The sequence below is a fragment of the Oryzias latipes genome, chromosome 17, assembly GCF_053564925.1.
Source record: "Oryzias latipes strain Hd-rR chromosome 17, Olatipes_Hd-rR_3.1".
Classification (NCBI taxonomy): Eukaryota; Metazoa; Chordata; class Actinopteri; order Beloniformes; family Adrianichthyidae; genus Oryzias; species Oryzias latipes.
In genome coordinates, this window is record NC_136253.1 from 29,595,183 (window position 1) to 29,612,264 (window position 17,082).

At 39.1% G+C, this 17,082-nt stretch overlaps 3 protein-coding genes across 3 annotated transcripts; 1 reads left to right on the forward strand and 2 right to left on the reverse strand.

The window, feature by feature from the left end:
• Window positions 1–1,664: 1,664 nt before the first annotated feature.
• hes6 (hes family bHLH transcription factor 6) lies at window positions 1,665–4,713 on the reverse strand. Its single transcript, NM_001104811.1, is given in 4 exon segments — window positions 1,665–2,071; window positions 4,334–4,415; window positions 4,486–4,581; window positions 4,669–4,713. Coding segments are annotated over 4 exon segments (630 nt in total).
• A 3,498-nt stretch (window positions 4,714–8,211) lies between these two features.
• itm2cb (integral membrane protein 2Cb) lies at window positions 8,212–12,461 on the forward strand. The gene is made up of 6 exons (XM_023965366.2): window positions 8,212–8,417; window positions 10,020–10,175; window positions 10,271–10,462; window positions 10,559–10,669; window positions 10,823–10,973; window positions 11,498–12,461. The coding sequence occupies exons 1-6, from the start codon at window positions 8,331–8,333 to the stop codon at window positions 11,587–11,589; spliced, it is 789 nt and encodes a 262-aa protein (XP_023821134.1). The 5' UTR covers window positions 8,212–8,330; the 3' UTR covers window positions 11,590–12,461.
• Window positions 11,816–16,174, reverse strand: LOC101161834 (G-protein coupled receptor 55). Its single transcript, XM_020711101.3, has 3 exons — window positions 16,038–16,174; window positions 14,608–15,343; window positions 11,816–14,081 (listed from the first exon to the last, which is right to left on the reverse strand). The coding sequence occupies exons 1-3, from the start codon at window positions 16,046–16,048 to the stop codon at window positions 13,875–13,877; spliced, it is 954 nt and encodes a 317-aa protein (XP_020566760.2). The 5' UTR covers window positions 16,049–16,174; the 3' UTR covers window positions 11,816–13,874.
• Between the last annotated feature and the right edge of the window lie 908 nt (window positions 16,175–17,082).

Here is a 17,082-nt window from a genome sequence, read left to right on the forward strand (position 1 = left end):
GTTTTGTAATACCTAATAAAGTTTCTGAAAAATAAATAAATGATAAAATATGACACTTTTTGAACTTTATTAGCAACTCCCAAAGAACTAACATGAGCTCGTGTGCGCCCTCTTCAGTCGTGACAGAGCTACTGCCTGCCTGAGCTTGTGTCTTGTCAAATCTGAATAATACTGTAAATAAGTGATCTGTGAACTACATTAACTGTTGTATAAAAAGTGAAGACATATAACAATATTATCTATGGATAACCTTGTAATAAAGCCTTAAACTAGCAGCACACAGAGTTAGCAAAAGGCACCTGCTCAACCCAGTTTGCTCTGTGCTGCCAACTCTGCAACTGAACAAAAATATACCAAAAATACAGTCATTTTGATTATAAAAATGATTGAATGATTGAAATCATACAGAAATTGCATTTATAGCACAGATTAGTTGAAAAATATTTATTTTATCAGTAGTATAAAACTTGTCATGGCAGGTGCTATTGCCATTATAACCTTTTTGGGCTAAACGGATGCATTTGGATCATTCTGTTGTATTTTGCAAAGTTTTAAAGTCACTTTTATGAGTCTCATTTAATCTGAACAAATTACCTGGAAAAAAGAAATGTAAATAAGACCTTAAAGTTTCAAGGCAATTTGGCTTGAGTCAGCTATTAGATGTTGAGACGTCTATCCCACATTATCCAGGCCTTCCAAACAGGAAGTCTCCCCGATGACGGAGAGCTCTGCTGTAAACCCCCTCACTGATTTTCTCTTTCTCTTGCTTTTTCACTTGTTGTCACTCTTAGTGTTGTTCTGTGATCTGTGTTAAAACTGACACTTTGAAATGAATCACAAGAACAAAACAGATCACAGAGGCTTCCAAACTTTTGCCTTTTGTTATTCGTAAAGCAAAGCCGCAGGAGCTGATGGCGCCAAAGCAGAAAAGAGACTTTTATTCTTAAGATGCTGTGCTTCTTCTTCCTGAGATGCACACAATTCACATGCATTTGGATTGTCATAAAATTAGATCAAGTACTTTTTGCTTATAAATTCAGCTTGTCTTTGAAAATCACAGCAAATACACTAAAGCACAAGAGCATGGCACACTCTTCAAAAGCAAAATCTTAAGCGAAACATGACAGGGCAACTTAGGTACCAAGTTATCTTTGAAAAACAAGCATCTATGAGCTCAAGAAGAGCCATATATGGAGTGAGCAGATTACTCACTTCACACCTCACAAATGCCTAGGATGTGCTGAGCGAGAGAGAGTGCACAAATGGGCCCACAGTTGCAGAGTAATAGCTAATATTGTAGCAGATGAGGGTGGGTGGTTTGTGGGATCCTTGAGTGTGAAATGTGCCTGCTTTTTTCTGCAAATGAAATTTAAAATAAACCCATTTGTTAGAAAGTTATTTATTGAAGGGGAGAAAGGTGGCTCACTAAGTCATCTATAAATAAAAGTTGCAGGAAGAAAATAACTTAGGTTAGTGGGACAGCTATTGTCTTTGACACAAGTACATATTTACAAATGCATTTATACCCTATAGGAGGGCCACATATTTTCATTAAGCCCTACGTGAATGTATTTATTAGATAGTTTATTTCTAGCTAAATGCTTGACAAAATGTGTTTTGTCACATGCTAAGGTCTTTCCCAAAAACTGATCATTTGACTTGTTCTACCATGGTCTCCACAGAACTTTTGAAAAATGTACGCCATGCGGCGTTCCGTGGCTCTCTCTTCCCTCTTCTGAGTTTGAACGCTGACTGTGCTCCGAGTCCGTTTCATCCAGATCAGAGCTGAGGTCATCAGTGGAGGAGGCAAAAGGTGAAGGGGACACCCCGGCCATCTGCAGCCTGTCATGCGGCGCATAAGTGCTGTTACGGCCAGGGTGGTGTGATGCAGCGTCCGGTACCAAGTTCTGCTCATTCAGGGGCAAGCTCTCCAGAAGGTGGTTCAACAACTCCGCAGACAGTTCTTGGTCTATCCCCGGACAACTGGACATGAACGTGTGCACGTCGTGCATGCACTGGATGTAGCCAGCAGCAAAACGCTCACATGCCTCTCGGTTTACTGCGTCCACATCTGAGGAAAACATACAAGACCACCAACATTGAGACTGTGTGCCAAAACACAAATCATCTGATTTCTCAATTAATCTGATTATTGAATTGATCATGTAAACAGATAAAACTGCCATTCATTGTCCTATAGCTGGCATTAATGTAAAATGGTAAATGATGTATCCTTATTTCATGCTTTTCTAGCTTCCTTGAAGGACCACTTCACAGTCACACAGTCCCATTTACCCATGCACTCTCGTTCACACAATAAAGGTGGCTCAGCTTGAACATACCAAATAACTATAGTTTATAGCTTTTTTTTAAACAGGCCCATTTGAAATGAATTGTCACCTGCTCCATATCTTAATGGAAAACAGCTGAAGTTATTATTGCATTAGAAAGTAAATATTTAATTCAATTCAATTTATATACCGGTAGCCCAAATTCACAACAACAGTAAAACATAAAATCAAAAGGATCATGAATACATAGAATTCAATTGGAAAACACTAAATTGAACTAACAAACTGACTAAACTAAACTGGACATCCATGCCCTTAGACCCTCCTTCGCAGTAAGGAAAAACTCCTAAAAAAAACGGATTCTGGAAAAAACGAAGAAACCTCAGGGGTGCCCACATGAAGGAGGGATCCTCCCCCAGGACGGGCAGGAGATTTACCAGAACTCATAGAGAAGAATTAACTTATCAAACTCTATAACTACATATTTAACCCTTGTGCTATCCTAGGCATTTTAACATTGGGAGTTGGGTCATCTAGACCCACTAGACAGTGCGCTAAACCTTTTTTCTTCAATGATTTGCGATCTTCACTGGTGTCCATGAATTACAAGAAATCTTTCCACCTTTATCCACCTTTGTCATGGTAGGGAGAACACGTTAATGTAAGGGTGGGGTCATCCAAGATAGCACAAGGGTTAAAGTCCAGCAGACGAACTTCATCCAGACGGAGTTTGGGGGGACGGCCGGCGGCGTGAGTCGCGCCGGAGAGAGGATCCACAGCCAGGTGTAGGAGCAGGAGCAGAGACGAGGTTCAAGCCCAGGCCACATGTGCAGTGAAAATGTTGTGTTTTTTGTTTTTTTTGGAACTGCGTAAGAATGAAATAATGTCTAACCCCTCTAGTATTTTGAGTGCAGTAAAAGCAGCTTTGTTTTTGAAATCCTGGGACGTGGAAACCACAATTTTCTGGATTGAGTTTGCTCCACCGCAGTGTAATTATTTTAAGCCTTATCACTTGAGATAAGCAAAAATTGAATGGAACGATTTGCACGTGATTGCACTATAGGGGTAAAATTCCAGTCTTAGATGATGTCATCATCTTGTGTCATATTTCATAGAAATTGGGGCAATTCCCTTCCGATGACCTTGCAACCAGTGTGACCCAAGAGATTACAAATCACTATGAAGTATAAACAGGCTCTAGTCGTTCATAATAATTATAGGATAAATGGCGTGATATGCATGCTATTGTACTACGGGGGTAAAATTCCTGTCTTAGATCATGTCATCATCTTGTGCCACATTTTGCAGCAATTGGAGTGGTTCCCTTTGGATAACCTTGCAACCTGAGTGATTACAAATTGCAATGGAGGATAAGCTGGCCATGAAAACCTACAACCAGGAGCAAAGTGGGGTTCAGCATCTTTTTGTGACTTTGAAAAATCTGACTAACACATCTAGATGTCTTCACAATATTTTTATTTCTTCCTGAATGTATCAAATCAAACAGATCCAATGTCAATATTGCAGATATAAGATTTTTAGGATTTTGTCCCATTCCAGTCATCTTCTGATCTAATTTCAAAGCGTTTCCAGTGGTCTTTTAATTATTTTTATCCCATTATTAGCCAAAATCAAAAAACCTGTGTCGTTTTCTAAGACATCGTTTCTGCAAAGCAACAGAACTTCAGAAAATTGATCAGTTTCCCATCATACCTTTGTTTACATTCTACTGAAATATTCAAGAGGCCATTTTATTCTTCATTTTCTCTATGTATGTCCTCCATCAAGAGAAAAATGTTCCAAGAACATTTTAAAAACACCATTTTCATTGGAGTGTGTTTCTAAGGGGTTCATTAAAGGTTAATTAAAACTCTACTCCAATTGGCTGAGCTGTGGCCTTAGCACAGCTTTAATTATAATATTATTACGCCACCAACTTTAAGTACGAACTATATTTCTTAAAAAATACTGCGGTAGGTAACGTTTTAGTCGATTAATGTTAGTTTTATGATTGGAAAACGTCCCACGCGCGTCACTCTTACCTTGATCACGGTTCTGCATGACGCTCTCCACCCGGTTAACGGTCACCTCCAGCACCTCCGCGTTCTCCATCTTCGCATGTAGCTAGATTTAAAAACACATTTATGGCACAAAACGTATTGAATAACTAAAGTGTTTGGAGACGAAATCTTACGTCAGCATCCGCGACGAGAAGCCTGAGTTCGTGTAAACTGTCGTTGATGCGGGCCCGCCGCCTCTTTTCCACCAGAGGTTTCCTCATCATCATGATCTGCCAGAGAGGAACAGGAGCAGAGCGAGGTCACCGGGTCAGCCCCACCGCGCTCGGGCCTGCAGACGTGTCCGCTCCCGCTCTTACCTTCCTGTCGGCCGGACCTCCGTCTGCTCCGGGCCTTCTGCTCATGCTGCTCGCCTCGTGTCAGGAGGATGCGGGGTAATCCGGAGAGCCGTTGGAGGCTGTCAGAGGCGCAGATGGGACGCAGGGAGAGGAAGAGCCGTTGATGCTGCTGCTGTCTGAGGGGGTCGGGGGGGGGGGGGGGGGGGCGTCCACACCACTGAGGGTCATTTGCATGTGAATCAGGGGTTTAAGATAGGAGGGAGGGGGGGTCATTGGATTCTCCTCCCTCTGAAAGAATCAAAGTGTGTTTGAACTTTAGAGCCATTTCCAGGAAATGTCAGAAGTTTCTTTAGCATCTGTGGGTAAAGAGTCTGTTTTCATGTTCACCACAAATGTGATCAATTATTTTTTAAGTTATGATATAATGTGTCATTTTTTTTCTGGTAATCCCAGTAATCTGACTTTGTGAAAACTGCCTTTGCACACACAACGATTTTTATCCCCATAGTTCTCACAGGGGGGGTCGTTCACTTTGCTAAAAATTCATTTTTGCCAGGTGTGTGCCACCAAATATTGGTGACTTTTTGAGTAAGCGGCAGTGGTCACATTCTCGCTCAAAGGCGCAGAAACCTTTCCGACTGTGAAAACAATATGGTCCTTGCAGTCAGGGACCACTGCAGGCCATGATAATGATGAAACAAAGCAGATACAATATAGAAGTGTCTGAGGTTAGGACCAATGTCTTTCTTTGTTTGTTGTGTTTTACTACACATTGGTCGTGTCTTCTTGGGCTTATTCCTTTCCTCTGAGGGCTTTTTAAACCTTTTTGAGTTTTTGTCCATCGTTGCGAAAACAATACGGTCTTGGCAGTCCTTGACCATAATAGTATAGACACATGTTGGAAAATGAGCAGGTAGAAGCTTAGCTTATTAAAGCCTGTCCATTAAAAAAGGAAGAAAGAAAGAAAGTTAGCAAAAACAAAATCAAACAAAAAATCTACATTACTTAATTATATTTGGCTAATTCATGTGGTAAAATTGTGGCAACAACTTAACCCTTTAGAGCCTCAAGGGCCAAATGAGAAGAATAGATTTATTTGTTTATAAGATAACAATTTCTTGTTTTGCTGTTAGCGTAATTTAAATTCAGAAGTTTACAATGACCATCTAATAGTGGATAATATGAAAAATTTCACATAAATGCAGGTTTAATATCTATTAAAAAGAAAAGAAAATTCTAGTCATCAAATCAGAAATTTATGTTATTTTAATATCTAGATATATTTACCTTCCAAGGAAATGAAAAGTATCCCATTGTAAAAATATATATATAAATAAATTGTTCATTTGAATGTAAAGTTATTGTAAGGGTTCAAAAATGCAGGCTGAAAGGTTGGCCATCACACCTTTTCACCAAATCTGTCCCTCTTTGCAAAAAGTATCGACCTAGCTGATTTAAACCGCTAGATTTAAAAGACGATTAAGTTGAAACATTGTGTTTTCAAGGGGGTCTTATTCTATGTACATTCAAGCACAGATGATAAAACGAAAGGTGAAAAAAATACCATAGAGTTTTAATCTACAGGACCACTTAACAGACAAATATCCACAAACAACAATTATATTTACCCTGACACACAAAGTTCACCCCTCCCTAAAATGACAGTCCACAGTCCACACATTTTCAAAAGAGAAAACTACATGTATACATTTTACACAGAATTTAAATGAGAAACAATGGCGAGTACAGTTTCGTTTAGATTAGTTAAAACGGGTAGAGAAGAAAAAGGGTAAAAGACAATAGCAATGGCTGAAATCCATCCATATTTTCTGTTTTACACGGAAGTTCATCAAAAGTATGCTTATCTGACCTTTTTTCTACATAGGTTTCATTATACAAATATGTGACTAAAGGTACAAGTAATTCTGAAAGATACAACAAATCTTTATAAAATATGACCAAAAGTCTGCGGGAAGTTTAAACGAAAGTTGACAACGCACTGAAACATGTCAGTCATGGTCTCTCGATCATTAGATTTCAAAAGTGTACGCAGACAAGTCAGATGTGATTTTTACAATCATCTGATTACTTCCAGTTATTAAATTAAAAGCAACTGATTTTAATAACATCTCATTTCTAAATCTTTTACCATTAAGTCTCCCTTAAAGAATGGGGAGGAAAAAAAATAAATTTTCCTGTAAATTGTTGTCATAGAATAGAGTGGGGGGGGGGGGGGGGGGTAAGACGTGGAGTAAATACTTGCAGCATTAAAGCCAATTGTCTTTTTTTCCCACAATGGAATATATAAAATACATTCCAGAAGCATGCGGCGTATTTTCTTGCTTTTTAGGACAATTGTTTGACAGTGGGGGATGCTAATTGTAACCAGAGAAACCAAATGTTAAATAAAAACCGAAGAAAGTTTGAGTGTTACATTTGTGGAAGTCATACAATTTTGAAGCAAATCCAAAAGTGGACAGATTAAATGCATAGATGCATCAGATCTGATCTCTGCATGTTTGCAGCTTAATCTCAGGAAATTGATTTAAGAAGAAAAACAAAAAAAAAATTAAACGTTTCTGTTATTTTCCTCATGCTAAATCTTTACATTCTAATTTCCCAATCATGGTTTCGGTAATTCTTCTTGGATATTACATACCCAAGCACTGCTTTTTAAAAGTCAGTTCTTACACCAGGTCATTATTGTGACCAAATTAAGTGTATTATGAGCCATCAGCCTTAAAAAACTACACCAAAGATCTGATTTGGACTGCAATTCATTCAGAAGAATAGTCATTTAAAACAAAGCTGCACACTTTATCATTGTATTTACATTTGAATCACCCTCATAAATCATGTGGACTTGGTCATGACTCCCTACATATGCTGGCCAAAGCTGTTCAAATAGGACTATGATCATTTGCTTATGTTGTCAGTTGACACATGAATATTGTTTTGCATGGATATTTGGCATGAATGTTAGCTCAAAATAAAGGATCAATTTAGAAAATATAAGCACTAGAACAGCTCTTACTTTAATGTAAAACATTGCAACATCTGGCATATTAGACCTACTTACAACTAAAATTAAAGGATGTCTGGTGAATATGTAAAAAACAAAATGTAAAATTAATCTTCTTTTTTACAGTTCAGTAGCAGTGGCGTATTGATAGATAACTTTATACCCGTGTAATTTGTCACTTGAGCCAATTTGAAATATCACAACATTTCCGGATGATAGTGTTGGGAACATGTTTCCGAGGAGGATATTCAGCTTTAAATAAAATACGGAAAGCACTGCCATATTTGGGAGCTCTACTTCAAAGTAAAAGCTTGACACAATCTCATTCCTTCAAAAGGAGTTTGACATGTACCTTAAGTGTCCTAATATATTTCAGTATTCAATAGTTTTCACTTAAAAATCGCAGAAAAGACAAAAACTATCAATATCATGGTAAATTATTTATTTTTTCTTTTTAAAGGATTTTATGTTGACAGAAGCGTGGAGGCTTTTCCCTGAAACCCACACAGTGTTTGTTCGTCAGAGAAGACGCTCTTCTGACGTCACAGAGTCCCGGGGGCGAGCCTGCGCAGCTACTATAAAGCCTCGCCGGTCCGGTGGCGGAAACAAGCGCACCGAACCAGACAGGAGACAAAGCAAATCAAGCACTGATCTGATAAACATGGTGAAGATCACCTTCCAGCCTGTGTCGGCGCAGAAGCCCGAAAAAGACAACGATCCGGACAAGATCACTTTACCACAACCTTACGTGAGTTTGCACACTTTATATGTATTTATTTCATTCTGTTGCATTTGTGTTCTATTTTAAGAATGTTATGCACAGTATTTCTTGGAAAAAAAAATCGAAACGACGTAATTACTTCTGGATTAAATTGTAATTGTTTTTCATTAATCTAATCATTTCTACTTAAAAAAAAAATCACACATTTTCAGAATGTAAATGAAGAAAAATATAAATGATTACACTGTTTTGCAAGGTTTTAAATCTGCTGTTTAGAATCTTGCACGTGTTGTGCAGGCATTAATACTTGCAGGGGAATCGGTCCATCACTGCATCCAGCTCGGCGTTAACATTACGTCAGCTAATAAAAAAAAAAGACTTCAGAACCCATCCCATTTAGCAAAGTGGGTCCTAATCAAAACAATGAGAGTCGTTAAAATAAAAATTCGGATAAAGCAAAAATGTCGCTGTTTTTATTTTTAGTATGGGAATTTTTATTTTTATTATTTTTTTAATATAAATTGTGGGGGGGGGGGGGGGGGATAGTTTGGTGCAGAATTTAGGTCAAGAGGTGTTGCACCTCTTTATTCCTGCAGGGGGCGCTTAAAGATACAGATTGTAAAAAATCCGAATAATTGTGTGTCAAATATTTATAAGATCTGAAAAGATTGCAGTACAGTAATCTTTTCAGATCTCATAAATGTTTGACACACAATTATGACATCTGAAAAGATGGCAGTACAGCATTTACAGTAAACAAAAATCAAAACGGGTACTTGCAAAATACAGTACAATTACTTATCACTCAAAGGGAAGAACTAAATATTTCACTCACAAATTATCAGTTTGTATTTCTTGTTCGATGAATTCATTTGACCATTTGAAAAATGTCTATATTGAATGACATATTCCTCAAATGAGATTTTTTTTTTTACCTTTTTAACTGATTTAGGATGCATGTCCTGTCTTGTTAAAGGGAGCTTTTTTCCAGTGAGGTTGGCTGAACAAATGTTTCTTTTTTTTTTAATCTTCTCTCATGCTGTTCTCTGCGATACCACTTGATGACACATCAATCACTTGTGCAAAGACAAATTACCATTTGTTTTTGACGTCAGCAGAAGGATGCTGTCAATATATGAATAGGCGTCACAGCTCGTACGCACAGATCTATTAATATACCCACCTCTGCTGAGGGACTCCTGCTCCTCGCAGTTGTCCTCATTCTGGCTCCCACTCAGCGAGTGCAGTTTTAATATCTACAAATATGGAGCTTGGAAGTAGGGCTCCGAGAATAGACCCAGACGGACACGTGTCGGCATCTTCGTCAGAGCCTGGCACAATGTGTTCTCCTCACTTCCGCTCTCCATGGCAACAGTAGTAGGGAGGAGGCGGCAGATTGACTGAGAGACTGTGGGTGGGCATCTGGCATGTCTTATTCCACTCCAACCTACGTCTACCAGATCTCCTCGCCTGACAAACACTTTAGCACCTGCCCCTACCATCGCAGAATTGGCTCAGCTGTAATTTAGGCTTCCTAAAGGGCAGGATGGCTGAGGCTGGTGCAGCTTTGCTTCAGGTAATCAGTGGGTTCAAACACTTAAGTTGACCTTGGTCTCTTCATCTTCACAGGAAAAGGTGATTCCTCATGTCAAGCCTGGGCAGGTGATTCCCTCCAGGAAGCCTTTTCCAATTGGCCTTTGCTGTCTCGCCTTCGGTCTGCTGGTATTCCTGACGGGACTGGTGCTGGCCTCAGTCTACACTTACCGTCACTACTTTATACCTCAGGTATGAGGAAAAAATGTTTTTAATGTTAAATATTCAAATCTGTTTGGCATACTTTTGAACTTGAATGGACTTTAACCTGTGTTGCATCTCCACAGCACATCCCAGAGGACAGCTTATTCCACTGCCGGGTCATCTACGAGGACTCCATTTTCGCCCCCCTGAGGGGACGACAGGAGCTGGAGGAGAATGTCGGCATTTACATCGAAGACAATTATGAGCAGATCAGTGTGCCTGTGCCACACTTCGGAGGCAGCGACCCGGCTGACATTGTGCACGACTTTCAGAGGGTAGGTTTTCACATCCTTTTTATTTATTTTTTTGAGTCATTCACTTGTTAGTGTTCCCTTTGATTTATTCCAGTGTCTTTAATTTATCGGTTTTAGGGCCTCACTGCTTATTTCGACATTGCCTTGGACAAATGCTACATCACAGAGCTGAACACAACCTTGGTGATGCCGCCTCGAAGCTTGTGGGAGCTGCTTATCAATGTCAAGGTGAGGCGCTGCCCATATTTCCTGTTAGAGACGCTGTTTGAAAATGAGAGGTTCATGCCTTTCAGCAAAAAAAAAAAAAGGGGAGGATGGCGCGTCCGTTCTGTCCTCTGTATTCCTCCTGCTCAGTGATTAATGGCTGTGTCTTTGCCACAGAGGGGGACGTACCTTCCTCAGACGTACATCATCCAGGAGGAGATGACGGTGACGGGGCGGGTGAGGAACATGAGGCAGTTGGGCCCATTCATCCACAGACTGTGCTTTGGCAAAGAAACCTATCGCCTTAGACGCCGGAATCAGCGTCAACGTGAGTTTTAATCTACTTCAGGCAAAATGAGATGTTAATTTATGGAAAAAATTGGTTGCTAGGTCACTTTAGTTTTTCTTTTTTTTTTTTTGGAAGATGAGCCCTGTGACATCTGCAGAGTCATTTTTTGCAATTGGCAAAAGAGGGTGTGTTTCCCAAAATTTGCATGCCAAATGGAGGCGTTCTCATACAGATTTGAGAACGTGAAACCACTTCCTGTCATTGTGTGTTTGTGTGTGGGCGCAGCAATGGGAGCTTCCTGCTGCGTGAGTCACTTGTAGTGTCCACACGCACTGTGGAGGAGGCAGAGCTGCAAATGCGTACAAGCTTTGCTGGCCCTCGCATTGATTGGTGCGACAGCTCCCAAAATGATGCGACAAGCACCCCTACCCCACCCCGGCTCATATAGGGCTGCGAGTGTGGGGATGGCTACTGCTGACTCAAATGTACAGGCTCTGTAGGCAAGGTACAGATCAACTAAAATGACTGGTTTAGATGTTTCTCATGGCAGCTCTCTCTTCCAGGTATCGAGAGGCGTGAGACAAAGAGATGCCACAAGATTCGTCACTTTGAAAACACTTTTGTGGTGGAGACCGTCATCTGTGACAGGTTCTAAAATCTGAGGCGGAATCACAGCCATCCAGCACCCAAGCCAACTTGAAACCATACCTCTGGAATTCCTTAGGCGTTTAAAAACTGCACTTTAAGAGCAAACCATGTTTGTCTTTAGTTCTCGTCTCAACTTGAAATGCTCTTTTATTGTTCGTGGACAATGTCGATGTTATTTGTCGTTTGAGTTGTCTAAATCGTATTTATCTGTAGTTGGTCTTGAGCAGAAAACATGTTTTATTTTTGAGTCCTTCAGTGCAGCTTGGATGAAGCTGTTCGCACTCTACTCATGTGCACAGTAGTTTCTCCATATTTGTTTATTTGTCAACAAATTGCAAGACATACCTCATGTTGTTAATATGTTAATTTCTTTGTTTCTATTAGTACTGAATTATGTACATAACTGATTGTTCTTGAGCAATATATACTGTAAATTAGTTTCTTTAACATCATGTTGCATAGATTTTTATGGAAAAATTCACTCGTGAAAGATCATTTCTGAATGTTTCAGTGTCACTTTTACATATTTCTTGGATATCAAGGCTTTTGACTGTAATTAGTAGCAGTGCTGTAGATGGATAGAGGGAACCAAAGTCTGCATTCAGTGACGATTTTAATTTTTTTTAGTTTAGATCACTCACTGTAGATGATGTATCAAAGGTTTTCACCTTACTTAGGCTCTTCCTTTTCTTCACGAAGATATTCCTGTTGTCTTTAGCTCCTTACTCAATCACATTCTAAAATGATTGATCTTCCCAAATGATGAAATAGATTTGGGTTGTTTTGTAATGTTTATGTTCCATTGTCTTTAAAAGTTCCTGTTTTCTGTACAGTTCTATTCTCTTATCTCACTGCTTTAAAAATAAATGATTAAAACTATTTGGTGTTTTGGAGCTCCTGGTTTTTGGTGGAAATTTTCACAGGTTTAATAATTCTTAATTAAGAAATCTTGCCACAGAGTGAAAATGCAAAGTGAAGTTGTCTAACTCGGTTTTAAAAGTTCTGCAAAACAAGTGTTACTATACATATTTGTTTCTCTGATTTTCTTTTTACAATTCAGATGTCAGTTATGTTGCTCAAAAAAATTCCACTACCGGTAATACAAACTGGAAAACAAATGAAATGCCAAAAATACAAATTTTAAAGTCAGCAAAGATGAGAATTATGCAAACTAAAAATGTTTCCAGTCAAAGCTAAAATGTCTGGGAAACAAATCTTGACAAAAACTTCACAGTATCTACACATTTCAGCTTAAGTACACAGTGAATGCATTTACATTTAGGTTTGAAACCGTCAACACACTAGAGTGACTGCTGTTTACAGCTGTCCTCATTGTGTCAAAAATTGCACATTTGGAATTTTAAAAGTACATCAGGAAGTTTAAAACGACAGAAAACAGAAAATATACAAATAAACAGCAGAATTGACACTAAGAACAGACAGCTGATGTTATGAATCATTAAACCCGCACACTTTGAAACGGGAAGGATGGTAATCTGTGACGGAGTAAAATTTACAGGAAATATAAAAAATAAATTACTTTTGCATTAAAGTTTTGAATACAAATGATTCAAAATAATTTACGTCTATAAAATGAATCAATTTTACTGTATTTCTTTAAAAGCCGACATGCTCCAAACATGTTAGACCAGCTAGAAAGTTTATCCTATTTAAAAACCGCTGGTGACAAAAATAAACCCTGAACTAATGGATAGAAATTACATTTGTTGGGGTTTTTAAAGCATTATTCACCTCGTTCCAAGAAAACTCAAGGAACTGAAGATAATTTATGGCTGAAGGTTTTTCATTATTAATAAACCTTTAGACAAAATAAAAAAATACATTGTCTTTTGAATTTGGGTACAAGGAATTAAATTAACTGGTGTTTTAAATTATTTGCAACCAGAGTTCATGGATTTCAAATTCAATTTAACTGAGTTCTCTGAATTTTTGTAAGAGAACTGAAAGCGCCTCCAGCTTGAACTTTTCTCTTAAAAACAAACATCACACTGTGGCTTTCCGGTCAAAGCTTTTCTTTTCTGCAGTCGTCCCTTAGCATATCAGTGTGGCACTATTGCTTCCTGCTGCTGGGTCGAAATATGTAGCGTTAAGTTCACCTCAGCAGGTTCTTTAAACCAAACTGCTGCAGCTCTACCATTCTGTCAGTGCATGCAACACTTCCTCATCAACTGCCTGTTCGTTTTTAAAACTCACGGCCATGAAAAATCAAAGATATACACAAGTTAAAGAGTGTACAATAGGAAGGTGGTCCCACCATGAGGCGTGTAGAGTTCAGACTTCAGATGTACTGAAGGTGTGTTTCCTTTCTCTGGTTAATGAAATCTTGATGGACTGTCTGGCGCTTCTCGCCTCTTGAGCAGCAAAGTAGTAACACAGAGCGTCCAGACAGCAGGTGATGTTGGACAGACACATGGTCACCTGTATGAAGAGGTTGATTTTTGTCATGGAGCTGCAGTCTGTAATCTCCCCTCGGTGCACCTGCATGCAGAATTGAGAGTTTCATTTCAGTTTGTCAGTTTGTTTGTTTTGAATTTTCAAGTTAAAACTTAAAAATTTGATGTGCATCCATTCATCTCTAAAGTTAAATTAAATTATACGATCAAAAAATAAATCCAGATCCAAAGGTTCAGATTTGCTCCATCGTGCTCATCTCGGCTCTTTTGAAACAGACCATTTCGTACACCTGTTGTGGCGGATCTGCTTTGAATTTTGATCTGTCAAGATCAAAGAAGAACTGAAGTGAAAGAATATTTCTCATACTTCAACCCCCTTATTTACTTAAAAAAAAAGTGCAGCTGGAAAATCAGAACCACCCACCACCAACGGTAAAAATCCTCTCTGTGATTGTTTAAACAAAAACATACTTATAAAATAGTAATTATTCAACCAAGAATAAAAGTATTTTGTAAAATTCTTAAAACACAGGATCTGAAAAAGTTACAGCCGTCTTAAGATCTTGATTCTTTCCTGGTTTTGTGTGAAACGAAACTGACAAAAGTCTCACCAGAAACTGCAGGAAAATGGCCAGGTGACTTGGGGTGAACGGCACTAAAAAGGCGCTCAGGCTGCTGTAGATGATCTTCACACAGGCCCGGCACTTGGAGCTATTTTTGCCGGATTGGTGCAGTGCACAGATTGTTCGAACTGAACAGTAAATTATCACCAGCGCAGGCCCAAGAAACCCAAACACCTGCAGGCAGCTGATCACAGAGGGATTCCACCTGTTCTTTGAAAACCTGTGGAAGCAGTGGACATTCCCAGTTTCATTGCCCCCTTTGAAGCTGTGGATGATTGGAAAGGTTGCTGAGAACACCACGACCCAGACGCCTATGCACATGATCAGAGCTGCTTTGGGGGAGCGCAGCTGTTTGGCTTTGAAGGGGTGACAGATTGCTATCCATCTATCGCCTGCTATGCACATGACGGTGTAGATGCTGCCGTATATCCCGACAAAATAAAGGTTTTCCAGGATGGTGCAGAACTGTAGGAGTTCAGTGGGCCACGAATAATTTGTAGCATGCATTTTGAAGGGAAGTTGGAGGAGGAGAATCAGATCCATCAGAGCCAAGTTTGTCATGTAGATGGTCGACTCGGTCCACTTCTTCAGCCGCACGCAAAACACCACCAGGGCAAAAACGTTCAGAACAGTCCCAAAGAGGAAGATGGGAATGTAGATGATCAACTCCACGTATTTCATCGTGTTGTCCACCTCAACAAAGGAACAACTGGTGTTCATGGTGCTGCAGGAGAGAAAAAAGATTTCTCTGAGAAAATTCAAAGCCTGTTATTGTAAAACACATGCCGCTTGTTTTAATATCTTTTGTTCCCACATGCAGACAGTTGCATTTTAAACCACACTACTGAGACATTTGAAACCTCTCAGGTGCGTGGGTACACAAGTGAGTTTATCGTCTTTGAAAAGGCCCAAAACACCATGAGAACTCTTCAGTACATTACTACAAGTCCCATGTTAGTTTGGGCAAAGAAAGCTTAAAAAAAAAAAAATAAGAAAGCTTTAAAACAAAGACAATGAGACGTAAGTTGCAGCAACTTTCTTGAGGCTTTTGTCCAAAAGGAAATCACTCAATCTGGCATCTGCATCTGCAGCAGAGTCAAGTGTTTTCATCAGGTACATATTTCACAGAACGTAAGCCTTTTGAAACTCAATTTTAAACTTTCAAGCAATTTTTTAAAAGACAAACTTACAGCTATTGAGGGAAAGAAAATGTCAAAAATTTCGAGAAATGACGACTTTAAAAACTTAATGCTCACAAATGTGACACTGAAATCTCCTGCACCTCAGCCTATGCGCAATAATTTCTTAAATTTGACATCCAACAAAATAACTGTTGCTAGACAGAAAAAGCCGGCTGCGCTGGTTGGTTCTTAGCTGTCTTGCACAGTGGAAAATGTTCAGTGTTGTCGTGCTCTTACCTTGACTGCATGGTTTAGGAGAAATTTTCAATGTGTGTGTCTGTTTCACTTAACTGTGCCAGACACGCTTCTGCTTTTCTATCTTTGTTGTTTCATCACCACTTCCTGAGTCATGCCACACATGATGTATATGTTTGCTGTTTTTTTTCTAGTGTCTGATGCATCAAGATGCTTGACTGGTCTCAGAAAAATGATTAAAAAATTGACATTTTTTTGGTTAATTTCATTTCTTTTCATATGCTTTAGGTGTTTTGTCATAATTGTATTATGTTTTTTTTTTTTTTTTTGGCTGACCACTTTATAAATGCAAAGCTCCACCCCCGTGCGACAATGTTTTAATGATAAGGGTAGAGATTGTTGGAATTGATATAGAGGAAATGTCACTGGTGACTAACGGCACGGGTTTCTCATGACTGTTGCTGACTGTGGTTTTTGTTTCACAAGAAAAAAAATAAATTTGATGCATTGCAGATAGAAAAAGCCCCAACACTGCGTCTGTGAAACGGCTGGCATGTCTGAGTGACGCCGACAAACAAAGCGGGGATGTTTGGGCCCAATAGTGATCGCATTTCCTCTTTATGTAAATCCAGGAGATCCTGATTGTCAAACAAAAGTGTGAATAATGAAAAGTCAGAATAATGCGAGAACCAAACGGAATTCATTGATCATTGATTACTTCTAAAGGGTCTACAGTGCCTAAAAGTGAACAGATAGAGTTCCCTCTCTTGCTCTCAAGAAAGCTACAACTTTGTCTAACAAGAACATGCGACTGTTGGATTGATTTAAAAGTTGTATGTTCTTTCACAACATACTAAACAGTGTTGTTTACTTCTGCCTATGAGCAGGTTAAAAATGCCACACATTGAGGTCACCGCGTTTAAGTTATGAAACTGTTCTCTCTGACAATGCCTCTTTGAGTCTCTAGTCTTTGGCTTGACTCTAAACACGAGCTTATCTCTAATTTTTGTTAATATTGTTGTTGCTTAAAAAAGCCTGAATTTACACAATTATTGTTTTTTTATTTAAGCCAAGACACTGGTTTTTC